Below are 14,973 nucleotides of genomic sequence, written 5' to 3'. Positions count from 1 at the left end.
CTCTGAACCCACTATCCAACATGCTAAATAATACAAATTATGGATACAATATTACTGGAACATACCCACACAAAATCACACATTTGCTATACATGGATGATCTAAAACTACTGGCAGCAACCAATCAACAACTCAACCAATTACTAAAGATAACAGAAGGATTCAGCAATGATATAAGTGTGGCTTTTGGAACAGACAAATGTAAGAAAAATAGCATAGTCAAGGGAAAACACACTAAACAAGAAGATTACATATTGGATAACAGCGACTGCATAGAAGCGATGGAAAAAACGGATGCCTATAAATATCTAGGATACAGGCAAAAAATAGGAATAGATAATACAAATATTAAAGAAGAACTAAAAGAAAAATATAGACAAAGACTAACAAAAATACTGAAAACAGAACTGACAGCAAGAAACAAGACAAAAGCTATAAATACTTATGCCATACCAATATTGACCTACTCATTTGGAGTAGTGAAATGGAGTAACACAGACTTAGAAGCACTCAATACACTTACACGCTCACAATGCCACAAATATAGAATACATCACATACATTCAGCAACAGAAAGATTCACATTAAGCAGAAAGGAAGGAGGAAGGGGATTTATCGACATAAAAAACCTACATTATGGACAGGTAGACAATTTAAGAAAATTCTTTCTAGAACGAGCAGAAACTAGCAAAATACACAAGGCAATCACTCATATAAATACATCGGCTACACCACTGCAATTTCATAACCACTTCTACAACCCTTTAGATCACATAACATCAACAGATACGAAGAAAGCAAATTGGAAAAAGAAAACACTTCATGGCAAGCACCCATATCATCTAACACAGCCACACATCGATCAAGACGCATCCAACACATGGCTAAGAAAAGGCAATATATACAGTGAGACAGAAGGATTCATGATTGCAATACAGGATCAAACAATAAACACCAGGTATTTCAGCAAGCATATTATTAAAGATCCCAATACCACAACAGATAAATGCAGACTTTGTAAACAACAAATAGAAACAGTAGATCACATCACAAGCGGATGTACAATACTAGCAAATACAGAATACCCCAGAAGACATGACAATGTCGCAAAAATAATACATCAACAGCTTGCCTTACAACATAAACTTATAAAACAACACGTTCCTACATAAAAGTATGCACCACAAAATGTACTGGAGAATGATGAATACAAATTATACTGGAACAGAACCATTATAACAGATAAAACAACGCCACATAACAAACCTGACATCATACTCACCAATAAAAAGAAGAAATTAACACAACTAATCGAAATATCCATACCCAATACAACAAATATACAAAAGAAAACAGGAGAAAAAATTGAAAAATACATCCAACTGGCTGAGGAAGTCAAAGACATGTGGCATCAGGATAAAGTTGACATCATACCAATTATACTATCAACTACAGGAGTCATACCACACAATATCCACCAATACATCAATGCAATACAGCTACATCCAAACATATATATACAATTACAGAAATCCGTAATTATTGATACATGTTCAATTACCCGAAAGTTCCTAAATGCAATATAACATGTACCGTACAGCAAAAAGGAAGTGACGCTTGATAAAGGTCCGCGTCACTCCATTCTTAACCAGACTTCTAAAAAGTCTGAGAAAGTAATCATATAATAATAATAATAATAGTAATAATATTGCTGTGATAATTAACAACATACTATATAATATAACAATGTCAATGAAAATATAACAACAATGTGAATGAAAAATACGCATTTTCTTATGTTGTGTCATATTGACCTGAACAGACATTTGTAAAATTGAACAGCACAGCAGGGTTAATGGTGTAAAAATTTATGTTTACCATCAAGTTTATTTCCCCAAATAACTCTCCTCTAACCCTCAAGCAGCTTTTTCAACTTGATTACCCAACCACTAAAGAAGCAGTGTTGCAAAACATCTTTTCCAATACAAAATACACTTTAAATTTGTTTAGAAGCACCACTTATGTGGTAATCTTTAAGACACATAAATGCCCCGGGCATTTATGAATTTTGGGCATTTGGTCAGGCATTTATACTGGGCATTTGCCCCAACTTATAATTGCTCAGGCATTTTACAGAGCTGTTACAAACGGTGTGTTAATTATTTTGTCTTGTTAATGAAGATTTGTCTTATTAGGATGGCTTAGGGAGTGTTAAGGTACCAGAGAGGCAATTCTGATATTACTCTTGTTAGTGAAAAAATGCTGATATTACACTTTAGAGTGAAAAAATACCTGAGGAAAATTGACACACTGTCATAGGTTTGTCTACATGGAAAAAATATTGACAGTGTAAATTAGTGGGAAATGTTTGAAATTCTCAGGTAAATAGGTATACATAGAACAGAAAAATGGGCATGGAAATGTCTGAAATTCTCAGATAAATTGGTATATATAGAATGGAAATATGAGCTTTAAACAGTATGTGTGAGAACAAAGAGGGAACAATTAGAATGGAAGACCAAGAGGAAAGTGCTTAGATTAAAAGGATCATAAGCAGTCTCTCTCTCTCTCTCTCTCTCTCTCTCTCTCTCTCTCTCTCTCTCTCTCTCTCTCCCCCCCCTCTCTCTCCCCCCCTCTCTCGCCCCCTCCCCCCTCCCCCCTCCCTCTGCTGTCCACCGAGTAATTGAAGAGACAATGAAGGAAGTAAAGAATGGTTCAGAAGGGGGGATTAAAACTCAAGGTGAAAGGTTATCAGAGATGATATCCACCAAGACAATGCTATCATCTTGGGAAGTAGGCACGTATTACAGTTCCTTTTGAATGGTTTGAACGTACTATTGGGTATATGTTGAAAATAAAGCAAAGAAAGACAAAAGTATTGAGGAGTACCAGAAATGGGATTAGGGACAACTTTTGACTTTAGAATTGAGAATCATGTAGTAAGAAGAAGAAGAGAAGCAGGAGGAGGGGGGGGGGATGTTGGATGAGGTGGGTAAAGCAACAAGGAGGCCATAAAACACAGACAGATTTCTGCATAAAAACAATCCTTTATTTAAGAAAGAAATTTGAAGGACTGTAGATCTGTAGTCCAGCATTGTACAGAATTGAATTGTGGAACGGGGAAACAGTGGGAAAGAGAAGAATCAGAGCATTTCAGATGTAATTTTAAAGAGAGGTGTTGAAAATAAAGTGAACTGACAAGTTTCGCCAACTTGATGTCAACTTTGTCTTGTTCTGGTTGCCTATTTCTGATTCAGTTTAACAGGAAAAACCATTGCAGTTTCCACAGCATATAGAAGATTCATAATTTACTGCAGGTAATGGATGGTTGGAGTGATGGAAAAAACTGTTTGGTGTTCACCAGATTACTAGTGGTGGAGAGGCTTTATCTGTTTGCAAAGAGGTTGTGCCATTGGTTAAAGACTATCTTTCAAAATTGATTGTTGAGGAGGGAATTTCTTGAGAACAGTTAAACAATTATGACAAGAGTTGTTTATATTACAAGGTGCTCCCCATGAAAATATTTGCTTAAAAAAAGGAAGCTGCAGCACCAGGATACAAGAAAAGTAAGGAATGGGTTACCGTATTGACTTGCAGAGATGCAGCTGGCAAACATCAGTGTAGGATTATATAAAGAGGGAAATTGTGGAGAGCTAGAGCTTTCAGAAACCTGAAAAATCACAAACCACTGCCTGTGCATCACACTCATTAAAAAGAAAGTGTGGATGAATTTAGAAATCTTTAAAACCTGGTCCAAAATCAATTTGTACCAACCACAGAGAAATATTTGAAAGGCAAAAACATGCTGAGGAATGCTCTATTGCTTTTTGATAATGCCCCTTTGCATCCTGCCAGTGGTGAACTCGCAGATCAAGATATCAAAGCATTATTTGTATCACCAAATGTGGACCAAGGCATCCTTGAAAAGCTGAAAAGTATCACCACCTCAGTTTGTTGATGTCAGCAAAGACTGTTTAACCTTTCTGAAGAGGATTGATGTGATAAGGTAGTTGGCTGAAGGGTGAGAAGAGATTCCGAACCTATTTCTTGTGAAGACCTTGGAAAATTCTATTAGAACATGAAGGTTCTGTGAAACCAAAGTCAAAGATGGAAACAGTATTGTTTCATTACTCAAAAATGTACCAAGCTGTGAGGCCATTGATTCAGAGAATGGCAGATGTGAAGTTGATGAACTGACTGACAATGATATTGTGGAAATGTGGTACAACAGGGAAATAACACCAAAGGAGGTGGCAAACTTAGATGATGGGAGAAGTATCGTGCCACATTCGAGAGGGTTCAAGACAATTGAGGCAGCACTGCAGTACATTCGTGAGCAGGAGGAAGCAGTGCCAGCTTATACCTGTCCATGTAAATGGAGGGATATTGCAGCACAGAAAAGGACTAAAGGAGGGAAACAGTCATCAATTGAAGACTTTTTTTTTATAACCTCAAACCTGTAAGTTTCACCTTTTTTTGTTACCGCTGGCTTTTCGCTGGTGTAGTTGAGCCTGGTAATTGCACCTGAGTCAGTGCCAGCAACTGCTGTTTAGTGGAAGGACTGGACGTTGGATAATTTAAAAAATCATTCACCATTAAAAGGACCCACACTTATTTCACACTCAGAATTTAAAAGGCTTGACAATATCTTTTTGGACTTTAACAAAGTTTCAAAATTTGTTCTTATTTTATCGTCCAAGAAAAGAGTGAGTGAACTCAAATTTAGCAGCTTGAAATTACACGAGCAACCTTTTAACTGCCCATGTGGAAAATAGATGGCCTCAAATTTATAACAACTCGAAATTGCATAAAATGATAATTGCACCCCCAGGTAAAACTGCAGCAAAATAAATTAACAGCATTAAACAATCGAAATACTAAGCCATGGAGGAAAGCACTTTTCAGAATTTCAACAAATGAAAGAACCACAGAAACAGTCATAAAATTAGAAAAAACATTTAACTCCTCCATTGGTTTTGACTACAGGGCAGACAAAAAGTAGTAATTTGCAGAATACACACAGTGCAAGCTGCCTGAAATGTTGGCTGAGCCTCCTAATACATTTGCTGCCTGTGCCCAAACATTTAAAATGTCTGTTAGCACTGAACACGTGCCATGATTGCAAAACAAAATCCAGTGCTGAGAGAGGTCAAAACGAAGCAACAGTGTAACCTTTATCAAGCCTCTAAATAACAAATGCATGCCCAGGCACACTTGTAATGCAGACAAAAGACTATTAGTTAACATATAATAATTATTCAGTACCAGACTCGATATGAAATAGTGTAGAATGGGCATGTTTCAAGAAAGGCAAGCAAAGCCAGCTACAAGTAATGGAAATATAGCAGCTTTAAAATTTACTCCCCAAATTTAGTCATTATTGTGCAATAGTTCATTAACATCCTTTATGGTGGAATTAAGAGAAAATGTATAAATTAGGGTTGACCTAAGTACAAGCTGAACCTTGAATCAGCTGTTAATGAAGCTTATCAGCAGATAAGCATACGTATTGTATGTGTGTTCATTTTAGTGTACCTCTGACATGAATAAAGAGAGAGCAGATAATATACATAACAGTAGTACACTTGCAAAATTTGTTGCCGTAGTGACACAGTAAAGGAGTTTTGGTATTTAGGGAGTAAAATAACTGATGATGGTCGAAGTAGAGAGGATATAAAATGTAGACTGGCAATGGCAAGGAAATCGTTTCTGAAAAAGAGAAATTTGTTAACGTCGAGTATAGATTTAAGTGTCAGGAAGTCGTTTCTGAAAGTATTTGTATGGAGTGTAGCCATGTATGGAAGTGAAACATGGACGATAACTAGTTTGGACAAGAAGAGAATAGAAGCTTTCAAAATGTGGTGCTACAGAAGAATGCTGAAGATAAGGTGGGTAGATCACGTAACTAATGAGGAGGTATTGAATAGGATTGGGGAGAAGAGAAGTTTGTGGCTCAACTTGACTAGAAGAAGGGATCGGTTGGTAGGACATGTTTTGAGGCACCAAGATATCACAAATTTAGCATTGGAGGGCAGCGTGGAGGGTAAAAATCGTAGAGGGAGACCAAGAGATGAATACACTAAGCAGATTCAGAAGGATGTAGGTTGCAGTAGGTACTGGGAGATGAAGAAGCTTGCACAGGATAGAGTAGCATGGAGAGCTGCATCAAACCAGTCTCAGGACTGAAGACCACAACAACAACAACAACAACAACAACAGTGACACAGTAAACCAGTGAGAGCAATTTCATGTAATAGATAATTATGCAGCCTGTGTGATGGCTTCCTAATTCAAAGGTACTTACTCAAAACAAACACCTCTGATAATATTAGTGCTGTGAGCTAGCCTTTGAGGAACTTGAACCTCAAAATTGGAGTAAGTGACATTTAAAAAGCCAAAGGCACATAAAGGAATACTACTTTTAATATCAAAATTGCTTGCAGTTTTCAGCCTGCTTTCCCTCACTCCACACACACACACACACACACACACACACACACACACACACAAATGGTCTCGACACCACAGTCGGACTGTGCCCCAGCACACGAAATTAGTGGCACTCGGAGGAAAACAACTAAAACACACACAAGTTTTAATATTAGAAAAAAAAGGAAAATAGTAGGAATGAGCTCCTTTCTGATCGAGATGAAATCTACACCAGCTCAACGGGCAGCTTAAATACCCCTCCAAGGAAATCTAATGCTTTTTCCCTTTTCCTTTTTTTTAAAAATAAGAGGGTAACATGCAGCATATTGAGGCTCAAACCTCATATAACAGCTTAAAAGACACTTTCTGAATCACGCAATGAACAGTGTTACAAGTAAAATTGGAAGCACTTGCAGACTATGGAGTCAGAGCTACCCACATATAATCTACTAACTTCCCAATACGAAACACTTGATTTCCCGGCTAGCCAAGAAGTAAATCATTGGCCAAGGTGAAGTCAGATCCAAACCATTTTCCACAATACAACACTGAAGAAGGTGCTATGGTAGGACCACCACGAACCTGGACACATCACACCATGGCCATGCAAATGCCAAATCAAACTTCCCAGCCTTAGAGAGAAGCATTCTGTATCTCAACTCATTTTGCATCCACTTTCTCACTAGCCATCCGTACTCGCCTCAACCCATGTTGCTGCTGCACACCATCTGCCCAGTTCAAACTGCCATAACTGAAGAGTGTGACTTCTATTGAAAATGGAATTTATACGAGCCACCACAGTTCAGTAATCATATATTCATACCATACCATGCTGATAGTTTGATGTTTTCTGTAATAATTTTTGAAGTGTCAAACACTTATAAACAGTATGTATTACATAAACAATCAGGAAATGTTAATAAAATACTATTAAAAAGGGTGTTTTAAATGGTACGGCTGGGGTCAGAAGAGAGAATTGATAGGCCAGAGTTCATCTTGCTGTTCTGTTATCCGGCTTGACCTTCCGTCACTTTAGGGTGGTGAGTCGATGTTAATGTCATTCTTAAGTCTACATGTATAATGTGAGGTACATATCTGTATCAGTTGTTTCAATTTATGCTACATAATCTTGCTCACTTCTGTGGAAAATTATACATCTCACTCTTTTTCCCTGGTATCATTCACTCAATAACTTAAAACCACATTTATTTTAATTACATTATGGTTGTGGCAGGAACTAAAATTGAAAAAAAGTGGCATGTAGACTCGGAAATGTATAATGAATGTAAAGGTAGTTGGAGATATCAGCAAATATTAATTAGTCAAATGATTTTCTTTGATTCACCATGAGTTTCTTGTCTTTGCAGGTGGAAAATATTCTTTTAAGTGACAGTGGAAATTATGTTCTCTGTGATTTTGGCTCTGCAACTGGCAAGGTGCTTAATCCTCAATTATCAGGAGTTGCTGCAGTGGAGGAAGAAATTAAGAAGTACACGACCTTATCTTATAGAGCACCTGAAATGGTTGATTTGTATTCTGGAAAGCCAATCACAACAAAGGCTGATATTTGGGTAAGCTCTTGTGCTTTTGGAAATAGGAGTAACGTGTTATAGTATTCATTTTAATTGGAGTTGCCTCTGTTAAAAAACTGCAATATTTTTCAAAAAAAATTGTTCTTTATAATTTCAAAACTTGCACATCTTTTCTTTAATGTTCCACCCATACACCACCTACTGAAGATCAGCCACAGGCATTTCCTAGCCTCCAAAAGGCATGACCGCAAGTGAAAGCAATAGTGTTGCAATAATTATATATGGTGTTCTATGTGGAAGTGACAGTCAACCAGATGTCTACCTGCCAAACTGTGGCTACCCACAAACTTAACCCTTTTCTTGATGTTGACCTCCACTTGCTCCAGTGGTTTCAATGAAAAATCTGTCCGTATGAAACCTCCCGACCATAAACAGTTACTGCATTTTGATAGCTGCCATTCCTTCTACTTGGAGCATTCCCTGGCCCCTTGTGCTGAATCTCTTACTACGATGTACATAGACTAGAACTACCTTGTAGAATAGAGTCCACAAATAATTTCACATGCCATCTCCACACATGCCCCAAATTCTCCAACTGCCACACCTCCAGCTGCAAAGGAACACCCTCATTATTGTTCAGTATGTCCTCCTGCAATGTTGGCTTCAATTAGCTACAAATATCCCACCCCTCCCAAAGTGGTGTTCGACTGCCCATCTAATATAAGAAATACCATGGTCTGTCTATAGGCCATGCTTACTGCTAACACTTTGTCCCATGGCTCATGTTGTTGATGTTGTTGTTGTTGTAGTCTTCAGTTCTGAGACTGGTTTGATGCAGCTCTCCATGCTACTCTATCCTGTGCAAGCTTCTTCATCTCCCAGTACCTACTGCAGCCTACATCCTTCTGAATCTGCTAGTGTATTCATCTCTTGGTCTCCCTCTACGATTTTTACCCTCCACACTGCCCTCCAATACTAAATTTGTGATCCCTCGATGTCTCGGAACATGTCCTACCAACCGATCCCTTCTTCTAATCAAGTTGTGCCACAAGCTCCTCTTCTCCCCAATTCTATTCAATACCTCCTCATTAGTTATGTGATCTACCCATCTAATCTTCAGCATTTTTCTGTAGCACCACATTTTGAAAGCTTCTATTCTCTTTTTGTCTAAACTATTTATCGGCCACGTTTCACTTCCATACATGGCTACACTCCATACAAATACTTTCAGAAATGACTTCCTGACATTTAAATCTATACTCGATGTTAACAAATTTCTCTTTTTCAGAAACGCTTTCCTTCCCATGGCCAGTCTACATTTTATATCATCTCTACTTCGACCATCATCAGTTATTTTGCTCCCCAAATAGCAAAACTCCTTTACTACTTTAAGTGTCTCACTTCCTAATCTTATTCCCTCAGCGTCACCCGACTTAATTCGACTACATTCCATTATCCTCGTTTTGCTTTTGTTGATGTTCATCTTATACCCTCCTTTCAAGACACTGTCCATTCCGTTCAACTGCTCTTCCAAATCCTTCGCTGTCTCTGACAGAATTAGAATGTCATCGACAAACCTCAAAGTTTTTATATCTTCTCCATTGATTTTAATACCTACTCCAAACTTTTCTTTTTTTCCTTTATTGCTTGCTCAATATACAGATTGAATAACATCGGGGATACGCAACAACCCTGTCTCACTCCCTTCCAAACCACTGCTTCCCTGTCGTACCCCTTGACTCTTATAACTGCCATCGGGTTTCTGTACAAATTGTAAATATCCTTTTGCTCCCTGTATTTTACCCCTACCACCTTCAGAATTTGAAAGAGAGTATTCCAATCAACATTGTCAAAAGCTTTCTCTAAGTCTACAAATGCTAGAAACGTAGGTTTGCCTTTCCTTAATCTTTCCTCTAAGATAAGTCGTAGGGTTAGTATTGCCTCACGTGTTCCAACATTTCTACGGAATCCAAACTGATCTTCCCCGAGGTCTGCTTCTATCAGTTTTTCCATTTGTCTGTAAAGAATTCGCGTTAGTATTTTGCAGCTGTGACTTATTAAACTGATAGTTCTGTAATTTTCACATCTGTCAAAACCTGCTTTCTTTGGGATTGGAATTATTATATTATTCTTGATGTCTGATGGTATTTCGCCTGTCTCATACATCTTGCTCACCAGATGGTATAGTTTTGTCAGGACTGGCTCTCCCAAGGCTGTCAGTAGTTCTAATGGAATGTTGTCTACTCTGGGGGCCTTGTTTCAACTAAGGTCTTTCAGTGCTTTGTCAAACTCTTATGCAGTATCATATCTCCCATTTAATCTTCATCTACGTCCTCTTCCATTTCCATAATATTGTCCTCAAGTACATCGCCCTTGTATAGACCCTCTATATACTCCTTCCACCTTTGTGCTTTCCCTTCTTTGCTTAGAACTGGGTTTCCATCTGAGCTCGTGATATTCATAGAAGTGCTTCTCTTTTCCCCAAAGGGCTCTTTAATTTTCCTGTAGGCAGTATCTATCTTACCCCTAGTGAGATAAGCCTCTACGTAGTTACATTTGTTCTCTAGCCATCCCTGCTTAGCCATTTTGCACTTCCTGTTGATATCATTTTTGAGACGTTTGTATTCCTTTTTGCCTGCTTCATTTACTGCATTTTTATACTTTCTCGTTTCACCAGTTAAATTCAATATTTCTTCTGTTACCCAAGGGTTTCTACTAGCCCTCATCTATTTACCTATTTAATCCTCTGCTGCCTTCACTATTTCATCTCTTATAGCTGCCCATTCTTCTTCTACTGTATTTCTTTCCCCCATTCCTGTCAATAGTTCCCTTATGCTCTCCCTGAAACTCTGTACAACCTCTGGTTCTTTCAGTTTATCCAGGTCCCATCTTCTTAAATTGCCACCTTTTAGCAGTTTCTTCAGTTTTAATCTATAGTTCATAACCAATAGATTGTGGTCAGAGTCGACATCTGCCCCTGGAAATGTCTTACAATTTAAAACCTGGTTCCTAAATCTCTGTCTTATCATTATATAATCTATCTGATACCTTCTAGTATCTCCAGGGTTCTTCCATGTATACAACCTTCTTTCATGAATCTTGAACCAAGTGTTAGCTATGATTAAGTTATGCTCTGTGCAAAATTCTACCAGGCGGCTTCCTCTTTCACTTCTTAGCCCCAATCCATATTCACATATTACGTTTCCATCTCTCCCTTTTCCTACTACCGAATTCCAGTCACACATGACTATTAAATTTTCGTCACCCTTCACTATCTTAATAATTTCTTTTATTTCATCATACATTTCTTCAGTTTCTTCGTCATCTGCAGAGCTAGTTGGCATATAAACTTGTACTACTGTAGTAGGTGTGGGCTTCGTGTCTATCTTGGCCACAATAATGCGTTCACTATGCTGTTGGTAGTAGATTACCCACACTCCTATTTTTTATTCATTATTAAACCTACTCCTGCATTACCCCTGTTTGATTTTGTATTTATAACCCTGTATTCACCTGACCAAAAGTCTTGTTCCTCCTGCTACCGAACTTCACTAATTCCCACTATATCTAACTTCAACCTATCCATTTCCCTTTTTAAATTTTCTAACCTACCTGTCCGATTAAGGGATCTGACATTCCACGCTCCGATCCGTAGAACGCCAGTTTTCTTTCTTCTGATAACAACGTCCTCTTGAGTAACAACGTCCTCTTGAGTAGTCCCAGTCCCCGCCCGGAGATCCGAATGGGGGACTATTTTACCTCCGGAATATTTTACCCAAGAGGACGCCATAATCATTTTATCATACGGTAAAGCAGCATGCCCTCGGGAAAAAGTACGGCTGTAGTTTCCCCTTGCTTTCAGCCGTTCTCAATACCAGAACAGCAACACCATTTTGGTTAGTGTTACAAGGCCAGATCAGTCAATCATCCAGACTGTTGCCCCTACAACTACTGAAAAGGCTGCTGCCCCTATTCAGGAACCACACATTTGTCTGGCCTCTCAACAGATACCCCTCCGTTGTGGTTGCACCTATGGTACGGTTATCTGTATCGTTGAGGCACGCAAGCCTTCCCACCAACGGCAAGGTCCATGGCTCATATCGCTGTTAAAAAACCCTATCCAGCGTTATTCAGCTATTAGTTTTAAATAAGTCACTCCCCATCCAAACAATGTTGTAGAAATTAATTACTTAGTCTTGGCAAGCAATGTCTTTTGCATTTGTCATTCTGTTTAATGTATCAGTTTAGAAACTGCTTTTAAAATTGCTGTGGTCTCTGTTCCAGGCATTGGGATGTCTTTTGTATAAATTATGTTTTTTCTCACTCCCATTTGGGGAGAGTACACTGGCCATTCAAAGTGGGAACTTCACAATTCCAGACAACTCTAGGTATTCCAAGGGAATGCACTGTTTAATCAGTAAGTAGATATGGTGTTAATAATTCTGTGTTTTTTTGTCTCTAGTACCAATGCATTTTATTACCAGTTATCCTTAGAATACTTGTAAACAGTTTTAAATTTAGCAGTAAATAGTGTGGCTGGTGTTGCATACAGAGCCCTGCAGCACATTTGGTGTGTGCCTCCTTTTCTAACCACGTGATCTCTCCCTCCCACTTCCTCTCCATACTAGCATTCACAGTTAGTTGCAGTTGTGCCACCCCTAATGGTTTGAGAGAAGACCTCACTTGCCAAAGGTCATTATTTTTCAGGTAACTTCTTTATTTCGCACGCCTATTGATTCATTAGTTAGACAAATATTTACCCACTCAGAATTCATTTTATTTGCAAACTGCATCCTTACATAGACTCCTACACTCTCTAAATTCCAACCGCACATCATTTTTAAATGCAGTAACTTTATACTTCTCACTATAATAATTGTTTTCCTCAGTTCACAGAGGTTTTTAGTATTTACAATTGTGCAGCATGTGCAACTGTTTTAACTTTATAAACTATATATCATTTTGGCTCAGTGTGCATTTAATGTCGATTACTGTTAATCGTACCTTTTCAGGGTTTATGCTTGAACCCGACCAGGAGCAACGGCCAGACATCTTTCAGGTATCGTACGTAGCATTTGCCCTCCAAGGCAAGGACTGCCCAGTACTGAATTTACATGTGAGTGTTTTGCAATTAGGTGCAGTAGTTACAGAGTTGACAGAGGGTGATCTTGATGCTATTTTTTCACTCGATTCAGAAATCGGCGGTTCCGGTTATGGACCAGCTGCCGTCTCCCCAGTTGGAGAGTGAGGCAAAGCGTACTTCGGTCAAAGTGACGAAGCAGGTGGCGGCCCCCATGGTGGAGGGGACAAGTGTGGCCCCACGGCAGCGGCCCAAAGGTGGACAGCCCCTGCCACCCCCTGTGGGGGGTGTGCTGCCCGTCCCTGTTGGCTCATCTCCCGTGCAGCCGCAGCGTCGTCCACCCGCTCCTCCTGCCGTCTCCCAGTCCCCAGTGTCAGCCGATGGAGCTGCTGAGGGGATGCAGGCACCGGTCACGGTTCCCCAACCAGGTGTTCCTCACCCCCAGGCCTTCCGGCCGCCTCTGGCGTGCCCTCCCCAACAGCCTCTGTTCCCTCCTCAGTCTCCTTTTGATCCCAGGTTACCTGTTAACCAGCCCAACCATTCCAGTCTGACTAGTTCCTCTGCAAATAGTTCCACAACTGTGACGCAGGTGTCTCCAGCCCTGTCACAGAATGTGAATGGCAAGGAGTCCTTGGAAGCATTGTTCCCACCATCAGGTAAATTGGTTAGTCATCTAATAACACTGTTTTTTGTTGTCTGCTAATCTGACTCATTTTTGGTTCAGTTTTTCAATTAAAATATACCACAACATTAGGTAACACATCACTCTATTTGAATTTCTTAAGCTTTGGTTAAAGTTATTTCTTGTAAAATGGAATTTGTTTAAGCCAGACTGCATTGTTTCAAGGTAAGTCAGTCAGTCGTGGTTTATTTTTATGTATTGATATTTGATTTTGATGAGTTAACATTTCATTCGAAATCGACCAATTAATTTGCCTTTGTCTTCTTTTGTCTTCACAGCAGGAGAGTCCCTGTTATCCAGCTTTCTGAATGACCAGCTGTTCCTTTGTAAGCTTCCCAACCTTTCCCTTTTTCCTCTTTGAAGAAGGAACTAACAGAAGCTAGGATAATTTCAGGATAATTTCTTGTACTTATTTGTCTCTGTATCAGTAGTATTAAGAATTTCACCAGCCATTCATTTTATAATTTTATTGCTTTCTGAAGTGAATTTTCCTTTTTATGGAAATATGAAAAGTTAGAAAAGTTATCTTAAAGCCCAATAAAAAACTTACCTCCTTGGATATGTGAAAAGAATGAAACCAGGATCATGTGCAAATAAGATACTCATGAACCGAGAGAACAAGAGGACACGTGTAAGTCAGGATCTGGGGGAGTGTGGGACCAGTAGCAGAGATACAGGAAACAGATATGTTCAAAGCAAAAACAGCAGCAGTGATGGATCCATGTAACAAGAAAACAACAAGACGCCGAGAGTGTTCGTAGAAGTAGAGTAAATGAGAAAATGAAGGAATTTGGACAAAACAGTAAACAATTCAGGAAGTGAAGCCAATTTTGTAATACAGTAAAACTCGCTCAAAATGGAATCACCTGGGACTAAAATAATTTTCCAGATTGGATAAGTTTCTGAATTACACACAAATTACAGGGGTATGTAAAATTTGTCAGGTATCACGCACAAAAGTACAGTAAACATTTTTAATTATGTGTGTACTGTATTACGTATCTTCACTTCAGCACAGTAGACATTTATTTACTGTATATTGGACACTGGAACACTGTACTATTACATTAATTGATAAATAACGTGGCATTTCTATATTTTTACTCGAACTTTTAAATTTGTTTATTACTGTATGTACATACATATCTAAAAATCTTTCTTTTTAGATATATTTTTTCCACGTGGAATGTTTCCCTCTGTTATATTTGTATGTACATACATATATCTAAAAAGAAAGATGATGAGACTTA

At 38.7% G+C, this 14,973-nt stretch overlaps 1 protein-coding gene across 1 annotated transcript in view; it reads left to right on the top strand.

Annotated features, from left to right (window-relative positions):
* LOC126240572 (uncharacterized) overlaps positions 1-14,973 on the top strand; it is a 204,718-nt gene that overhangs the window by 61,998 nt on the left and 127,747 nt on the right. Inside the window, exons 6-9 of the mRNA XM_049947935.1 lie at positions 7,797-8,000; positions 12,246-12,378; positions 12,974-13,077; positions 13,157-13,697. Coding sequence (XP_049803892.1) covers positions 7,797-8,000; positions 12,246-12,378; positions 12,974-13,077; positions 13,157-13,697 — 982 coding nt within the window. The remainder of the gene's footprint in view (positions 1-7,796; positions 8,001-12,245; positions 12,379-12,973; positions 13,078-13,156; positions 13,698-14,973) is intronic.

Source organism: Schistocerca nitens, chromosome 1 (genome assembly GCF_023898315.1).
Source record: "Schistocerca nitens isolate TAMUIC-IGC-003100 chromosome 1, iqSchNite1.1, whole genome shotgun sequence".
Lineage (NCBI taxonomy): Eukaryota > Metazoa > Arthropoda > Insecta > Orthoptera > Acrididae > Schistocerca > Schistocerca nitens.
Note: the sequence above shows the minus strand (reverse complement) of the source record. Positions and strands in the feature narration are given on the sequence as shown.